General features: G+C 36.7%; 1 protein-coding gene across 1 annotated transcript in view; it reads right to left on the minus strand.

The window, feature by feature from the left end:
• Positions 1 to 1539: 1539 nt before the first annotated feature.
• PDHX (pyruvate dehydrogenase complex component X) overlaps positions 1540 to 17884 on the minus strand; it is a 42745-nt gene continuing 26400 nt past the window's right edge. Inside the window, 5 exon segments of the mRNA XM_035552138.2 lie at positions 1540 to 3316; positions 5276 to 5340; positions 11277 to 11435; positions 13582 to 13640; positions 15978 to 16125. Coding sequence (XP_035408031.1) covers positions 3052 to 3316; positions 5276 to 5340; positions 11277 to 11435; positions 13582 to 13640; positions 15978 to 16125 — 696 coding nt within the window. The 3' untranslated portion in view covers positions 1540 to 3051.

The raw sequence follows: 17884 nt of genomic DNA on the forward strand, positions 1-17884 counted from the left end.
AGATTCTGAGAGCATAATTAGGGATTGAAACCTTACACATATAGTTCATGACTTGCCAAATATCACAAGTCCATAATAGCTACCCCATAGTTTTTCTATCTCTCTCTCTTTCAAGGAAAATTATATGAAGAAGGCAATTTTCACCAAGCATATCTTAAAGGCAGATATCTCTAGCAGACAACAGCATAGTCATCAAATTTTAATTGTTTTAATTCTTCAAAAGGTTAGATGTGTTCATGGTATTTCTTGCTTAGGCATGTAGAAGATGTTAACAGATGTCATTTTAAAGAAAAAAACAAAAAAATTATTTTTCATACATGAAATTTTTACTTCAACTAACTTCAAATGTAAGTATAACCATTTCATATGCTTCACTTTCAGGTCCATTTTAGTCATTGCCCCCATTCCCAAATCCCTGAATTCTCCACAAGGATATTCATTGTTTAATTTTAATCCACATGAGCAACTCGTTAGCTCCCTTCTGCTAAAACTGTAGATGTTACCGAATGGTACAATTACTTGAGGAGAAGCATTTTGGGGGGATCTGACTGCTATCATAACATGATTGAATTCCAGAGAGGTCCTTCACAGGCTGATGACTGACAAATCACATACATCCGTTTTTCTGTCAAATGACAATGTTGGCAAGCAGGCAGATGTAAAGAAAACAGATTTAAAGTTTTTATTTGCTTTACTGAGAGACTAGCCCAGTTCAAAAGTTGCAAGGGTTTAATTAACCTGTAGAAAAAGTTGCATTTTCTTCACGTGTTTGTGTTAAATAGGGCAAGTATTAGCACCCACATGAATGAGACAGCATGATAAATGCAGTACATATATGCAACACTGCCTTCCAGTGGCTCCAGAAAAACGTTAAGTAAAATACGCTGACTTGCCCTACATGAACTCAAGATGGCACACAAAACTGTAGATGTGTATACAAATCAGTCATGCAGCCCTTCGCTATAGTCAGCCAGAGAGCAGAATACACAAATGCTGGGGAGCACACACCAACACTACAGTGTACCTTGTACAAAAATGAAGATAACTGTATCAAGTTTTAAATTAGCCTGCAAACTCTCTTGTGCAGATTTACCTACATAAACAAATGAAAACTCATTAAGTACAATATATTATGGTTCCCTCCTCCCCCCTCGAAAGTACTATGGGATTAATAGACAACTTTGGAACGATTCATGGTCAATCATTTAAAACTGCAAATAAATCTTAAGTATGCAATTGTGAGTAAAATTTCTCAGCGAAAAACTCCTGGAAATACCAATAGATTACCATTATTATACAGTAAACTGAACTTAGTAATCAAAAGTTTATTCTCTCTTTACTGTTAGATTAACAGTTCATGAAATTTATTGTATTAGAACAAGCTAAAGAAACAAACTCATGTAATGAAAACTCTCAGCTCAGTATTAACTAAAAGTTTTTCTCTTGCAATTAGCTTTTTAAATTATGGCAGCAACTCAACAAACAAGTCCTCTGAATCTTAAAAAAAAAGTACTTATAAAAAAACAGAATTAGACGAACTCCCAGAATACAACTGAATTTATATTTTCACCAGGTCCTGTAAACACAATTGTTTCATTACAAATTCATACTTTGGATGGTTCCACATTCACATGCATTCACTCAAACTCATGGCTCCATATTCATACACAGGAAAAAAGAACAATCCATTTCTGTTCATTTAAACTTCAGGCCACTGCATTTATGACTCTGAGTTAAAATTCAATATACAACTAATGATGAAACACTTTGTATTTACATCTTTAATCTATCCATTCAAAGAACAACATTAAAGAGCAAATTTTCAGTGTGCAGAATTTGACCTTCCATACTGCAGCCTCCGTGAAATTAAAAGATCAAAGCCAGTTTTTCATCATAATATTGCTGGCACAAGTAACTTGTTTTTTAAGCTAACCACAGTGTATCACAGAACACCTGAAAACAGTATTTTTCATATTTTGTGGTACTGAAGAGGAAATTTGAGTTGGGGCAACTTTGAAGGCAATACATTTTTTTTTTAAATTAAGCCAAAGAAAACCTGTTACTAATTAATTGTTGCTGTTTTCCCCAGATATTGATAACATCAAAAACTGAAATCAACGAAGCTGAGATTTCATCATTTCCAGAGAATACATTTATTCTGATATTCTGATTCTCATCTCTGCACTCATCTCAATGCATGAGATTAAGCAGCAGTCTTAAAAATACTGAAAAAAATAGATGCAGCTACAGTTTAAATGTGCTTTAATGAGATCTAATTATTGAATGAAGCTGTGGATTCTATCAGACTATTTCATATTTTGAGAAATTATTTTTTTCTATGATATAATTTAGTCTCTCACATTTTCCAGTCATTTCTTTTCCCCATTCCTCTCTCCAGTCAACTTGTTTTTTCTCAGTGCAGCTTGTAGTAAAGAAGAATGAAACCAAACAAAAACTTTTTTTTGGTTTGTAACTTCTTTGCTCTTATGTAGGAACCCACTGAAATTTCTGTCAAAAGCTTATGAATCTTACTTCAATCTTATTTGGATGGTACAACATGCCAGACAAGCATTTTGCAAACAGAAAAACTACGGCAGCAATACAAATTAGCTACTCCACAACCTCAGTATTGATCAGGAGTCATAGCAGCACATTGCTGAATTATAATTCTTGCTTACCTCACTACAAAATCTAGATATTTAGCCCTTAGATGAAGCACCTCACTCCCTTTTAAATTTTATTAAGTTTTCTTAAGCTTTCTTTTACGGAGGAGATTGACTTTTCTATGCAAACATTATGTCCTATTAGTACTAAATGTTTAAAGAAACGTGGTATGTTAACTTTGAAGTGTTTTTTTAGCTTTACAATATAAAACCTGATCATTGGAAATGACTAAAAGCATGAAAATTAACAGTTTTTCATATTAATTCAATAAATTAAATATTTTAACTGTTTATCTCACACTATTTACTCCCCTCTAATGTACTTGGGGGTGTTTTTCTGTAACAGAGTTCTCTGTGTTGTCAAAACAGGAAGCAATCTTCACTGAGTTTAACACAAGGCAAGTCGTATTGGATTCTCGAGGTTTGCTTTTAAGGTCTCCAGAAACTTTGAAGCCAGTTCATCATCTACCACACGACCATCACTTGAAAGAGTCACTGTCATGAGTTGATGCTGCTTAAGCTTCTCATTCCCTTCTTCATCTTCCACAACCTTGAGCTCTGGTCTTGCTCGACCCACCGCTAGGATGCAGGCCTGTGGAGGGTTTATGACTGCAGTGAAATCGTTGATGCCAAACATGCCCAGATTGGAGATACTAAATGAAAAAGAAAAGAGTTATCAGTAATGTCAGAAATGACATCTCCTAGAAGAAGAAAGTCTATATCCAAAGACTACTGTGAGCTAATTTCTTTCTGAACGCCAAACTCATTAACTCACTAAAAAGATCTGAACTGGATTTCAGTTAGGCATATTCAGACTCTTGGAGATCTGGGATTTTTTAATTACAACTAATGCACCTTTTTCTAGAGTTCTATATCTTTACAGGAATACATCATTACATTACACCACAGTGATCACAAAGGTGTTTACAACACTTTTGCTGCCTGGGAATATACAGTAACATTCACAGTTCCTTTGGACAAATAAATGCATCATCTCCAAGGAAGCACTGGATGTATTGCAAGATGCCAGAAAGCTACCAAAACAAAATGACTCGTGTAATTTCCGTCACTGGAGCTCTAACCACAGATTTAAAAAAAAAAAAATATAACACGAGAACTACCTGGCTTTCAAACACAGTCCCCACATGATAACATTTTAAAATGATTTTACAGTGTATTCATGGGCCCATAATGGCCTTTTTCAAAAACAATGTCTTCAGAGTACAGAAAAGAGCAAGAATAAAAAAATATGCTGAAATTCAGAAAGTAGACAAGCTTACTTTCATAAATATGGCTGACAGGAAAGCAGTATCTTCAAATAAAACTTTGCCTATCCCTATTCTAAGCCAAATGCCTTATAAAATGAAACCTCACGACTTCAAGTTACAATAGCCAAACAGTATGTTTTGGGCATTTAGATTATCACTCAGGCACAGAAAAGCCTTATCATGCCTTTCTCTCTTGAAAATATTGTCTGTGTCACCAGCTGGGAAGTGGTACATAAGGAGGGGCTGGACTCTTGTGATAGACTGTTCACCAGAGGAAGTTGGCCTACCATCTCCTCCTTCTGTTAAAGTTACTGCAAAAAGTGGAAAAAGATAATCTGTTATTCTCTCATGGGCCATTTGTGTTTAAGACGACATCCATGCCTCCACTGCTGCATTTACATAAGCTTTTTATGCTGAACAGCTTACAAATTTTTATGACCACTCCTCCAGCATGACACAGCCACTTATTCCAGACAGGTGCAGCCCAGGCACACTCTACTATATAATTACAACAGTATTTCTGCAGAAGAATGTCATTTCTAGCAGTATTCTCATCACAATTTTTCCATTATAGAAGATAAGAATATTAATGATGAACATTCAGACTTAGCTTTTAAAAACTGACAAAAAGAGAGGTAAGCTAAAATTTGTGTAACAAAAGTGTTCCTTGATGACGCTGTTTGGCAATAAACACTTCACTTAATAGAAAAAAGTTCACTTAACAGAAAAAAATATTCAGTATATGCTACTATTTAAAATCTATCTGCTTTGGTTTTGATGTTTCAGTTAAAAGCAAACTGCAAGAGTTAGCACCACAACTTTGCTATAGCACTTGTTGCCCCCTTAGAGACATTCTTCTAAATGAATTACAGACAAACAGGGCATTACTGTATGCTGTGCTACCTCTGACAAGGAACTAATTTTTAAGTATTTATTTCAAAAACTATTATCAATGCATTCTCCTAATTAAAGGATGCAATTAAAGAAAAACAAGCAAAAAACCTTTCTTCTGCAATTGCAAAAAACTAAGTGCGAAAACAAAAGTCAGAACAGTCTTGGTATGAAAAACCTGAATTCATCAAAAAATGAAAAGCCAGAATCACAGCAGGCTCTGATGAAAGATTTGTTGAAAACCAGTACCGAGATAATACTTTCTCCCAATGCATGACATTCAGCCTAGGCTTGGCCCTCATAATCATCCCATGGAGTTTCATCCTAAATGAAACAAGATTTTAAAAGATAATGCATTAATGGTAATGCATTAATTTAATGCATTAAAATGGCTGAGCATATAGCAGTTCTGAACCCACATTGCTTATACTGAACACTGCTAGAGAATGTTACCTAAAAGATCCTCCCTGGTACTCTTCAGGTAACAGCTTTCCATCTCTTGCTTTCTTTGCTAGAGCCTAAGGAAAATGAAATAAGAAATAGATGAGGAACAAGGAAAAGAAATTAAGGTGTCGTAAGAGTTTCATTCTTTTTACTTCAGCAAGACATTGTAAGTACCATACAGCCACAAAAAAAGTCATCTGCTTTTGGATTGTGGTGAGCATTTTAGCAACATTGTTGCTGTTGTAGCTGCAATGATTTGACAAAAAAGACTAGGACACAAAGCTTCATTTTCCCAACTATATCAGCTATTCAATAAAAGCTGTTCTCTCACCTTACGAACTTTGCTTCAGTTTTCACAATGGAACCAATTAGTCTTTTCTCCACAGTGTTTTTATATAACAGGAATATCTAGCAATATACTGATGAGACAAATTCACTGTATTCCTCAACATATTTGTCTAAAAAAAAATGCCAGGTACTGGCATACTGTTTAAAAAAAAAATGCCAGAACTTTCTAGTAGATGAAGAGAGAATATAATTCTTTCAGCTAAGTATTCAGCTACCTTCAACATAAGTAAGACTGCCCTTCCTGCAGCCTCCATTTCATTCATGAGACTTTTCTGCATCTAAACACAACAGAAGAAACTCTCCAGAAGAGTTTTCTTTAAAACACAGCCCAAGAAGTTCATACCATGTTCTAAGGTGATAAGATCACAGAGAAAAAGAACATTATGCATCCCCTAGCATGTTTCTAGCTTAGTGGACTCCTTAGACAGAACCGGTGGGAATGATGATGAGTAATTCTTGCAGTACGTGTCACATCAGGAGGAAAGGACCCTGTGGAGCCCAAAAGAAATGGCACCCTAAAGTGGGTCAAGAGCCAGTTATTCAAGCCAGCAAGCTGTTCCTACACCTTTGTATAGAATCCAATGGAAATGTGGTAACTGGAAATGTGCAGGGTGGCTTCTCCATTAGTAGCAATCTTTTCCAAAGTAGGAGCTCTTCAAATGACAGCATAGACTGACATGGGAATATACAGAAGAGGCGATCTATCTTATTCACATGCAATACATTTAGTGCTTTTGGCATATAATATATTTATTCTGCAGGTGGAAAAGTGCATGGAGAATGTCAAGTTGTGACCGTTCCAGCATTATGACATCGTAAGACAAAAATAGCCATTTCCAAAAGCACAGTCAGGGAAGTAGGCTCAGATCTCACTTACTGGGGAAGACTGATAAAAGCAACAGTCTGTTTGCATTTTCCTCCTTCTGCTCAAAATAATAAAAAATTAATTATAGTTTCCAAGCATTTAATTATGCTAGGGAAATACAAGCGGAAGTGAACGGAAAAAAGAGTCTGATTATCACCTCACGAAAAAAAGTAATATATCACATCTATGAAACTTTCTTGGAGAAAAAGATTCCAGGAATCCCCTCTGTTTTCTAGGAATTTTCTTCTTCCTTTTTAGGAATTCTACTGCTGCTTTCTATGATTTTTTCCACATCCTTTCTAGGAATCACCCTTCTTTCCAGGAATTTACCTTTCTGCCCCACATACCCTTTTTTTTTTTTTTTTTTTTTAAAAAAAAAAGCCAGATTTCTGGGAATCGCTCCCTTTGCATTCCACAAGTTTTCTACATGCTTTCCATGAATATCCTATCAAGTGCTCTCCAGGAATATCTGTGTTTATTCTAGAGATTTTTAAAGCGCTTTCTAGGAACCCTCTCTCCCACAGATGTGCTTTCCAAGAATCACATATGCTTTCTATGAATATCACCATCCCAAGAGGTAATTTCTATGAAACCTCACTGCCCTTTTTTCAAGGGATTCTTCCCCACCATGAAGAAATCCCTCTCTGCTTTCCAGTTTTCCAAGTGCTTTCCAGGCATTTTCCATGGGATTTCTAGAAGTCCACCTCCCTTCCCTGACAGGCTTTCTAGGAATTTTCCATGCCATTTCCAAGACCCCTCTTCCCTAAACATGATTTTTTCCAGGAAAAAAAAATAAAAAAAATCACTCCCCTTCTACTGTCTAGGGATTTTCCATGTTTTCTCGAAAACCCTAGATGTTTCCCAAGGATGTATACACAAATGCTTTCCTAGTCTCCAAAACAAGCTCTGAAGAAAATATTGTCCATCTATCCAGGTAAAAGCTATACTGAACTAAAGCATTCCTACAAAAACCCTAGGAAACAGCATTATCTAATTCATTCTGTTATCACTAGAACTACTAGCCTGATCAAACAGGAGTTTTCTATCCCAGTGCTACAAAACTGTAATAATTCCAGGTGCCTACAAATATTGTGTAGTTTTTGGTGCGGTGGTTACCTGAATATTCTCAGCATATAAACCAAAAATAAATCAGTTCACCCATGCCAAGTTGCCTTTAGCTAAATAAATTGAATCAGCGACTTCATAAAGGCATGATAGATATATGTATATATTCGTATATATTCACTTTTTTTCAGCAGGCAATCCCTCTTGAATTACTAAACATTGTGGTTTCCCCTTAAAAGTTAGTCTGAAGCACTAGTGCTAGGCAATGGAAACTTAAGTGCTAAAGTAGTTCATAAAACACAATTTAAATACAATCTACCTTAAAATCTCAGCAATTCCAATGGGACATCATCTTTAAAATAAAGACTAAAAAAGGTATTGCTGTTGTACTATGACTAGCAAGAAAAGCTTTTTATATACAGAAAAGTGTTGTTTAGGTGTCAACTTAAAAGTAATATATTAACAAATAAAAATGAAATAACCATGAAGATATCTTGTTACCAATTACTTCAATGTTTTTAAAACTAGATAGAAAAAAAATTAAGCTATGATTGCTTTTATGTATTGAACAGTGATTTTTTTTTTAAATTAAGCTCATAAGCAAGGTATGTACAACTTTTTTTTTTTTTATAACCCTTGCTAGTCATGAAAGGCAGTTCAGTTTTCTCCAGTGAGGCTTGATTCTCAATTAACAGCAAATATGGAAGAAACTCTGACTGTGAACTTAACTGTGGATCCAATTATTCTGTTTATTTAAAATCTTTGTGTTTCTACAGCATTTCCTTACAAAGGGCTCCATAAGCATTAATATAATAATCCTTGAAATTCCTTCTAAGGTGTTCATACCTTTGTTTTTACCAATTTACACCTGTACAATGTCTGGAAATTATAAAACAACTATTATACATGCCACTGGATCTGACATATATCAGCAATATAATCCAGCTCCTAGTGGAATACTACTACTTATGTATGAAAAGTTATATTACAGCACAAAAAGGGATTAATCCATGTCACAACTATAACTACTAACCAATTCATTATCTGTGAGGAAGTTTATCCAATCTGGACTCTACTTCCGTTCACATGCTGTCCTGGTTTCAGGTAGGACAGAGTTAATTTTCCTCCTAGTAGCTGGCAGGGTGCTATGTTTTGGATTAGGATGAGAAGAGCGCTGATAACATGCTGATGTTTTAATTGTTGTAGAGCAATGCTTACACCAAGCCAAGGACTTTTCAGCTTCTCGCTCTGTCCTGCTAGCGAGCAGGCTGGGGGTGCAGCAGGAGCTGGGAGGGGACAGACCCAGGACAGCTGACCCAAACTGGCCAAAGGGGTATTCCATACCATCTGACGTCATGCTGAACAATATATAGGGGTGGCTAGCCGGGGTGGGGGGGCCGGCTGCTTGGGGATAGGCTGGGCATCGGTCAACGGGTGGTGAGCAATTGCATTGTGCATCACTTTGTACACATTATTACTATTATTATTATTATTATTATTATTATTGTTATTATTTTCCCTGTCTTAATAAACTGTCCTTATCTCAACTCACAGGCTTCACTTTCCCGTTTCTCTCCCCCATCCCGGAGAGGGAGGGGGGAGGGTGAGCGAACAGCTGTGTGGTGTTTGGCTGCCAGCCGGGCTAAACCACAACACATGCAAACAAAAAGAAGTCAATTCCATCATAATTTCCACTTATGACAGTTGCTTTTATCAGTTTCTACCAAGTGAAACACACTGCTTAATTGTGTTGATGGGTATTTTCCACCAGAAATAAAATCTTGGCACATCTTCTTGGACTATTTTGTAAGACAAGCCCAACCAGTACATGGATAGTAACATCCATGACACTGTTGGTCAAGGTAAACAACTGTCTTCCCTATGTACGTTTCTAAACAGCTTCCAGGCAAGGATCATAAAAGGCCACAGTAGTCCAACAATTGCAATGCCTTCAGCTTAAAACTAAACAGCAAGAAGTTAAAGGAAATCTCCTTCTAATGAATCGACCACTAAGTAATTCAAATTTACGCCAAGTTTTCAAAACTATGACACATTTTCTATTAATTTAAAAGTTAAAAGGATACATTTAATTTTATTTTAGGCTTTTCTTCATCTCTGAATAATTATTGAACTAGGAGTTAATAGCCATGTGAATAGTGTTCACAGAATAGAGTCAGTATGAGCGTAATACATATGTGCAATTGTATTACTTGAGTGATGAAAATATGGTACTAGGATGCATATGACCTAGAAAAAAGTTAGATTTAACATGCAGCAGGAGACACGTAGGTAACTAACAAAGAAAACAGCTGCCAAAATACAAGGAAACCAGGGGAGAAATAGATGCAGTTTCACAGTTTGTGCCTTCAGAGCACGCACACGTGTGAGGGGTACATATTTGTTTCAATAATTCAGTGAAGAAGTTGAAGAGCAAAATTTTGTTGGCGTGGATACCTGCAATCTGTCTGATTCAATGGCTTTCATACAGAGTAGTTGTGACCTATGTTACACACGTTCTATTTGAAATGAAAGGGAAATTGAAATGCTTACTTTATCGTTGCCTATTAAACATAACACACGTGTACACTCTCATCGTGGGAGCTGTGGAACACAATTTCTGTTAAGAAAGGTTTGCAATACTGTGTCACAGTATTAAGGTATTGGGGATGAAAATTGAAGCATATCCTATATTTCACTTCTAATAATGCTTTCCTTCTTGCCATTCTATCACTTATCACAAAATAATTGAACAATCTCAGCTGACCTTCTTCCTTGGCTGGCTAGAATATTAGTGAAAGGATTTACTTTCACAACATGTGGAACATGAAACAAGTCATACTGACCGGAAAATCTTGAAGGCATCTTATTCAGAACATTGTGTGAGATGACAAGTCTTTTTTGTTACAACTCTGTTAGATGTTTCCTTCTGCTTACACAGACTATTATGATTTCTGTAGTTTTCAGTAAAATACAAAAATTTAAAAAGAATAGCTTCTGTCTTGTTTTAGGACACTTTCATGCCCTAGCAGCTACTTTCATTGCATTCTCCAGATACTGCAGGCGTTACATTAGCACACATTAGATGACAAAGAAAAGCTCAGGTTAGAGCATTTTATCATTTGTTGTGCTTTTGCCTGCCACAAAACACTTCCGCTATGGCTGACAAGAATTGCCATGGCTTCAAGTCACCAGTTGGCAGCTGGCCTGTGAACACTATACTGCTTGTTTGCAAGAGGAGTTTAATGTTTCTTTTGGGGTGACATTCTCAGTATGAAAAGCTGAAGACAGTAATAAGTGCCATAATGTAACTGCATAGAATGTAACATGAGCAGCTACAAACAAATTTCTGGGAAATGTAGGAAAACAAAACACACAAAACCTCAAACCTAAAGATTGGAAATACCAGAAATTAATATTACCTAGTTTTCTCATAAGGATTAGAGAAATACTTTGATGGCATCAAAATGCAGAGGTCTGTACAGTTTTATTTTTCAAACGGGCTAGCAGGCCATCACATTGTTTAGTTGCATGGTAAGTCATTGTTCATTAAAAATGATAAGCTGTAAAATTAACAGTAATTAATAATTAACTAAGGAATACTCAAACAGCTTTAGATCCATTTTGAAAATGCTTTTCTTTTTATTGATGTGTATCTAGGTCATGCTACGTTTTTCACTACAAGAAACTACATAGCTATTATATTCCTCAGCCTACTGTACATTGAAGTCCTACCTTTGCAGAGGCAGCAATTTCCTGTATTCCCTTGGCAGCAACATCTTTTATGATTGGCGTAATGAGACCTCGGTCTGTTGCCACAGCAATAGAAATGTCAATGGACTGCAGCTGCCTGCAGCCTTCTCCATCCCAGGTTACGTTCACATCTGGCATTTGCTAGGAAAAAAAAAGACAGCTGGTAGAAGAACAATGGTGCAATCAATTATCAAGAAAAAAGGATTTTCCTTTAAGACACATAGCACGATACAGGCATTCACCAAATTAATTAGTGCATCACAGACTGCTGCGTGTAAATGAAGGCAAAAGATCAGGTCACATCTGTCATCAGGACTGCTACAAGCAGGACAAAAAAATAATGAAATCACTGTAAAGCTCTAAGAATAGATTTACATGATTAGCTTGATTTAAACTTACTTAGACAAAAAGCATGAATATATACTCCAGGAACCAAAATAAACAATGGCAGGGGACCCAGAAGGTTTCTTTTTGTGCTACTGGAGAACTAACAAATTAACAAAAGCCTCTAAATTCCTTCAGGAGTCACTGACACCACCTTACAGACACCCAGAACACAAAAACCACAAAGCATTGTAATTTCTCCCCCCAAATAAATCACAGGATATTGACTTTAAAAGCATAGAAAACAGAGATCTTACTATACCCGTGTGTTGTTTTCCAGTTTTGTCTCAAGCCTTACCCTCAACAAATGAAGCTACAAGCAGAATGTGCTGCGGGTACGCTCATTGTTATTAGGATGAAGTTCTCCTAAAATGCATCAGAAATCTTTCTGCATAGACCTCCAATTAAAATTCAAATAATATTTACTGATACTTTTAATGATTTTTTTTTTTGAGTTTATCATATAAAGCCGAAGCAGCTCAGGGGAAAAGAAAAACAACAAACTAACATATAGGTGTAGTCTCAGGTAACTGATCAGAGATACTGTGAAGGTGCTATTTCCAGTAAGTCCAAGATTAGTATTGAGTGACCTTAATGAAACTCAGAATTAGGAAATTGAAAACTGACACCGCAGTGCAGAAGATATTCCAGAAAAAGAGTTATGGGAGGTACACACAGCTAAGCTTCATTCATGGAGACGCTAATTAACACTATCACATAATTTCTTTAATGGAAAAAAAAAGAAAGAAAAAAATCAAGTACAAAACTCAAAAAACAATCTACATCCAGTCCGTGCATAGGAACTCACATTTTTTGTTCCAGTTTTTCTTCTCTAACATAAGAGAAGGGGTAACTTGTCACTTCAGCATTATGGGTATAACTCCTGTACCATTAAGTACAATACTAAATGACTGAATGAACGATATTGGCCATATAACATTAAGCAATATATTTCAGACTAAACTTCACATGCCATTAGGAGAAGATGAAAACTATGTTTGTCACAACTTGTCTAAGTCATTGTTGGAATGTTCTGTAAGTGAAAAAAAAATAGAAGAATGTGACCTGAAATCAAGTGTCTTAAAAAAGCCCCAAATTGGATAATCAACCTTAAAAATGGTTGACAAGGGTTGTAATCTAAAAACTATAATTAAGAATTTTAAAAATCAAGACTTTTTTTTTCCAGAAACTTATTTCATTATTTCAACTACAGCAAATAAACCTCTAACTGTATTAGAGAGGAGTTTAGATTGTCTAACCCAAGCATCTATAAATAACGTGGTTTTAACATTTCACCCAAACCAGGGCAGAGGTCTCTCCATATGTGTATCTTTAATAACATATGTAGGCTGCTATGCTCTTCACATACAGGAAAATTAAGTCTGTTTTCAAGTTGAGCTTAAATGTGAATTTCTTTGAATCACAATTACTCAAAGCTAGATTACTATTTTAGATTTATTACTTTAGATACATTTAAAAAGTAAGCTTTTTAGGAAAAAGGGACAGGAAAGGGGAGAAAATAATCAAAAGAAACTTCAATGTGGAAAACTAAGCATTTGAAATCTTATCCCCAAATGAAAGCAACAAAGGTCATAATGTTACAACAGAAAAAAAGTTACTTAAATCAGAAGAGATAAAATGAGAACTCCGTAACAAGTTTACATGAAAAGAAAAAGCTTTTGTTCAATTGTAAAACCCACTGTTTCCTTTGTCATCAGTGACTAAGAGTATATATTCACATCGAGTACTAGCATTTAACACAGTACAACAATGTAATGTGAATAGCAATAGAGAAAAATGTGTTTATTTTTCAATATTTTCTTAAGAATTCTTAGTCATTTAATAACTGATTGTCAATTATTAAATTCAATTATTAAATTATTGAAGTCAATTATTCACTTACCTTCAGAGTAACTGCTGTCGCCTTGATAATAAAATCATTTACAGATACTTTAATGTCATCTGCAAAAAGAAAAAAAAAATCACTGCCCTTAAGATGTGTTTATCAGACCTGTGTGATGATAAGGTTCCAGCAATTCAGCAGATTTGCTTCTTAGGATTATTGTCAGAAAGTAACTCATCTTTAAATTACTATCATAAAGGTGAGAACACTTTCTCCCCTTGGAACAAAAGGAATATCAAAAAAGAGAAGTCTCCTCAGCAGAGACATTCTTTCTAGATTTTGATATAAAGTCAGAGTAGCTGCAAACTTGAGTATTATCATTTGTTCTAATGGGAAGTATTCCGTGTGTGTTTTATGTTTTACATATTTACTTTCCATGTAGAAAACTATTGTAGGATCTAAATACACAAAGATAATACTGAAGACTGCTATTCTTTATGTACTGTAATGCATAAAATGGAATAATTGCAAAGATCAGCTTTTATTCAGCTATGAATCACAAGTATGTCATTCTCCAGTGACCCTTGTGGCCCTGCAATGTAAGAATTAGCAAGGTGAAGGTATCTGCACATCCTTAAATTGAGTTAATGCTATATTTTAAAGCAAGCTGCAAAATAATATGCAAGTAAGCAAGTTAATAAAAAAGCAAAGCTACACACAAAGAAGTCAGTATTAGCTAGAAACATAAAATAACCTTAACAGGACTGGATTATTATTTTTTTTTTTGACTTAAGCATAACAAATACTGCATATCACTTAGTATATTTGCTTGCTTTCCCCCAAAACTTGGGAGAAGGAAGGGAACCAATGGCTACATATGCTCTGCATATGTTTTTCAAAGCTTTAGGAGACCAAAGTACTAATAATGATCATGATTGCCAACAGAAGCAAAGCCTACAGACACAATGCAGAATATTCCATAGTTGCTATAGAATTATCCTGCAGATATATGATATTTACACAATATTAAATTCATCATGCTTATAATAAAAAAGGTAAATTACTCTGCTGCCATTGTGACTACTGTCAGCTGAACAGATCAAGCAGCAAAACTACTTAATTTTTGAGACTGACTTACGGCATGTAATAAATATACATATCTTTAGGAATGCTTCTCTGATGAGAAAATCATTCATAGATAATTATGTAAATTTCTCAAGTGATCATTAATTTAGAGGAATTAACCAAGCGACCATTTGCCACATAATTGACTTGCAATGTTAGCCATGAATAGCAATCTATGTTTAAGAAAAAAAACAGAACTCTAATATAACACCAGGGAATCTGCAAGTACCAAACTGGATTGACAGAACTGCAGCATGAGAGACAAACCTGCCTTTTTAAATACATGTCAATTGTACTTTACTGATGTGAAAATTGGGTAGAAAGATTCTAGTCTGCACTGTTAATTTTGAAGATATTAAGAAATCCTATTGCACAGTACACTCAGCTGATTTTAGGAAAAACAAAAACTATTTTAGTAATATCAAAGCAATCTTCGATTATTACCTTAAACTTCCACAATATTTTCTAAATACACCATTTCAGTGAATACAAGTTGTGACAAAAAGTGAAAACTTCATTTCTTAGTCTTATACAAATATATTTTTTTTTATAAATAAAACAGTGACACATGAAAATTGGAATTTCCACATGACATATACTAAGATTTATAGCACTTGATTCAATTGTCAATGTGTATTTCAAAATTATCCAGTTCTCTGCATGAAAGATTTCTGTTTACCTACCATCTTAACACAGCCTTAAGCATGTATCTAAGTTTTTCATTGGAAGAGGTAACTGCCTTACTCCCATTAACACCATTACTATCTATCTCAAAGGGGAATTTACCATGCACTGGCTGGCAGGGGTTAAGAACTTTCTCTTCTTGTCATGGATAAAGCTATTCTCAACCAGAATTTGAGAGACTGTATTAGCTTTCCTTTTTCCAATAAATTCAGTGAAGAAGCAAGCAAAAGTAAAAAATTTAACTTCGTACCTGGAAGGATAGTACACGAGGGTATTTTAATTTAAAGCTTCCCCTGTTATTTTTCACATGAAGAATTTGAGTTTTTAAGCCATAAAAAAAATCTAAATATTGCTGTATCTGGATGGAATGAAACAAAAACCAGCTGGACAATGCATAGTCCTCTGCAGTTGTCTACAAACCATTGTGTTAGCTGGCAAAGTAACAGCTCTGTCTTCCTGTATCTTGACAAGCTATCCAGTTCCACTAATCACACAGGACTACAGCTTGAGTCTGACATACAAAACACCAAAAAATACCATCATGTTCTGTCCACACAAAATCTACACCTCCTGGACACAAGGTGATGTGAACAAGGCAAAGTACACATTAGTACCACATGCAATAGTAAGTCAGTTTAACCACTAACCTTTGGCCAGTTCAGTTCTTAATTTCAAAATAGCATCAATGTCACAGTCAGCAGCAGCATATGCATGAGGTATAGTAGTTTTAGACTCTGTTAATCTCTTAGCAATAACTCTTCGGATGTTGCTAGCTGGGATTTCTGTGAATGTGCCCTGAAAGAAATCACATACTACACATTAAATATCAAGAGAGCAAACATACATTCCCTTTGCTGAAACAAAACTCCCAATACTGATGCATTATCATTGGTGGCTCCCGTTCACTTCAAACTTCACCTATGAGGATCAGAAAGCAGCACATTCCAACTACAGAAAGTAACATGATTAAGATCAGTGAGTGTTCTAGCCTATTCCACTGAATTTGGATTAATTCAACAGGTTTTACAGAACAGAGACAGTTTCACTTTACAGTATAGAATTAATCCTAGAATTAATTCTAGCAGACGTCTTCAAAAAAAAATATGTCCAAATATTCAGGCTTCAGTTCTCAGCCAGGGTATGTAAGCATTCTTCCCCATCTACCAGACCTGACATATTGCTCAGACTATGCTTTGTTCCCTATAAATTATAATAAACATTTCCTCAGTAAATTACTGCGTTTCCGGTTCTCAGAGTAGTTGCTTCAGGCAGGTTTCACTGCATATCACAGACTTGAAGTGGTTGGAAGGGACCTCAGAAGATCATCGGGTCCAACCCCCCTGCCAAAGCAGGTTCCTTAAAGCAGGCTGCCCAGGTAGGCATCCAGATGGGCCTTGAATATCTCCAGAGAAGGAGACTCCACAACCTCCCTGGGCAGCCTGTTCCAGTGCTCCGTCACCCTCACTGTGAAGAAGTTCTTTCGCATGCTGGTGCGGAACTTCCTGTGCTCTATCTTGTGGCCATTACCCCTTGTCCTATCCCCACAAACCACTGAGAAGAGGTTGGCCAAATCCCTCTGTCTCCCACACCTCAGGTATTTATACACATTGACGAGATCCCCTCTCAGTCTTCTTTTCTCCAGGCTGAACAGACCCGGGTCTCTCAGCCTTTCCTCATAGGGAAGATGCTCCAGGCCCCGTATCATCTTTGTGGCCCTCCGCTGGACTCTTTCCAGGAGATCCCTGTCTTTTTAGTACCGGGGAGCCCAGAACTGGACACAGTACTCCAGGTGAGGCCTGACCAGGGCAGAATAGAGGGGGAGGATCACCTCCCTTGACCTGCTGGCCACGCTCCTTTTAATGCACGCCAGGATCCCATTCGCCCTCTTGGCCACGAGGGCACACTGCTGGCTCATGGTCAACCTGTCGTCCACCAGGACCCCCAGGTCCTTCTCCTCAGAGCTCCTCTCCAGCAGGTCGTCCCCCAGCCTGTACTGATATGTCTGGTTGTTCCTACCCAGGTGCAGGACTCTACACTTGCTCTTATTAAACCTCATTTGGTTTCTTCCTGCCCATCTCTCCAGTCGGTCCAGGTCTCGCTGAATGGCAGCAAAGCCTTCTGGCATGTCAGCCACTCCTCCCAGCTTTGTGTCATCGGAGTACTTGCTGAGGGCAGACACTATTCCCTCATCAAGGTCGTCGATGAAGATGTTGAACAAGACCGGACCCAGCACCGACCCCTGGGGAACGCCGCTAGTCACAGGTCTCCAGCCGGACTCTGCACCGCCGATCACCACCCTCTGAGCTCGGCCAGTCAGCCAGTTCTCAACCCACCTTACTGTCCACTCCTCTATCCCACACTTTCTCAGCTTTGCTAGCAGGATGTCGTGGGAGACAATATCGAAAGCCTTGCTAAAGTCAAGGTAGATGACATCCACTGCTCTCCCACCATCTACCCAGCTGGTGATGCCATCATAGAAGGCAACTAGGTTGGTCGAGCACGACGCATCTTTTTCCTTATTCTTCCTCTCTCCCTCCAGATACATTCAGTAATG

This window comes from Cygnus atratus, chromosome 5 (assembly GCF_013377495.2).
Source record: "Cygnus atratus isolate AKBS03 ecotype Queensland, Australia chromosome 5, CAtr_DNAZoo_HiC_assembly, whole genome shotgun sequence".
Taxonomy (NCBI): Eukaryota; Metazoa; Chordata; class Aves; order Anseriformes; family Anatidae; genus Cygnus; species Cygnus atratus.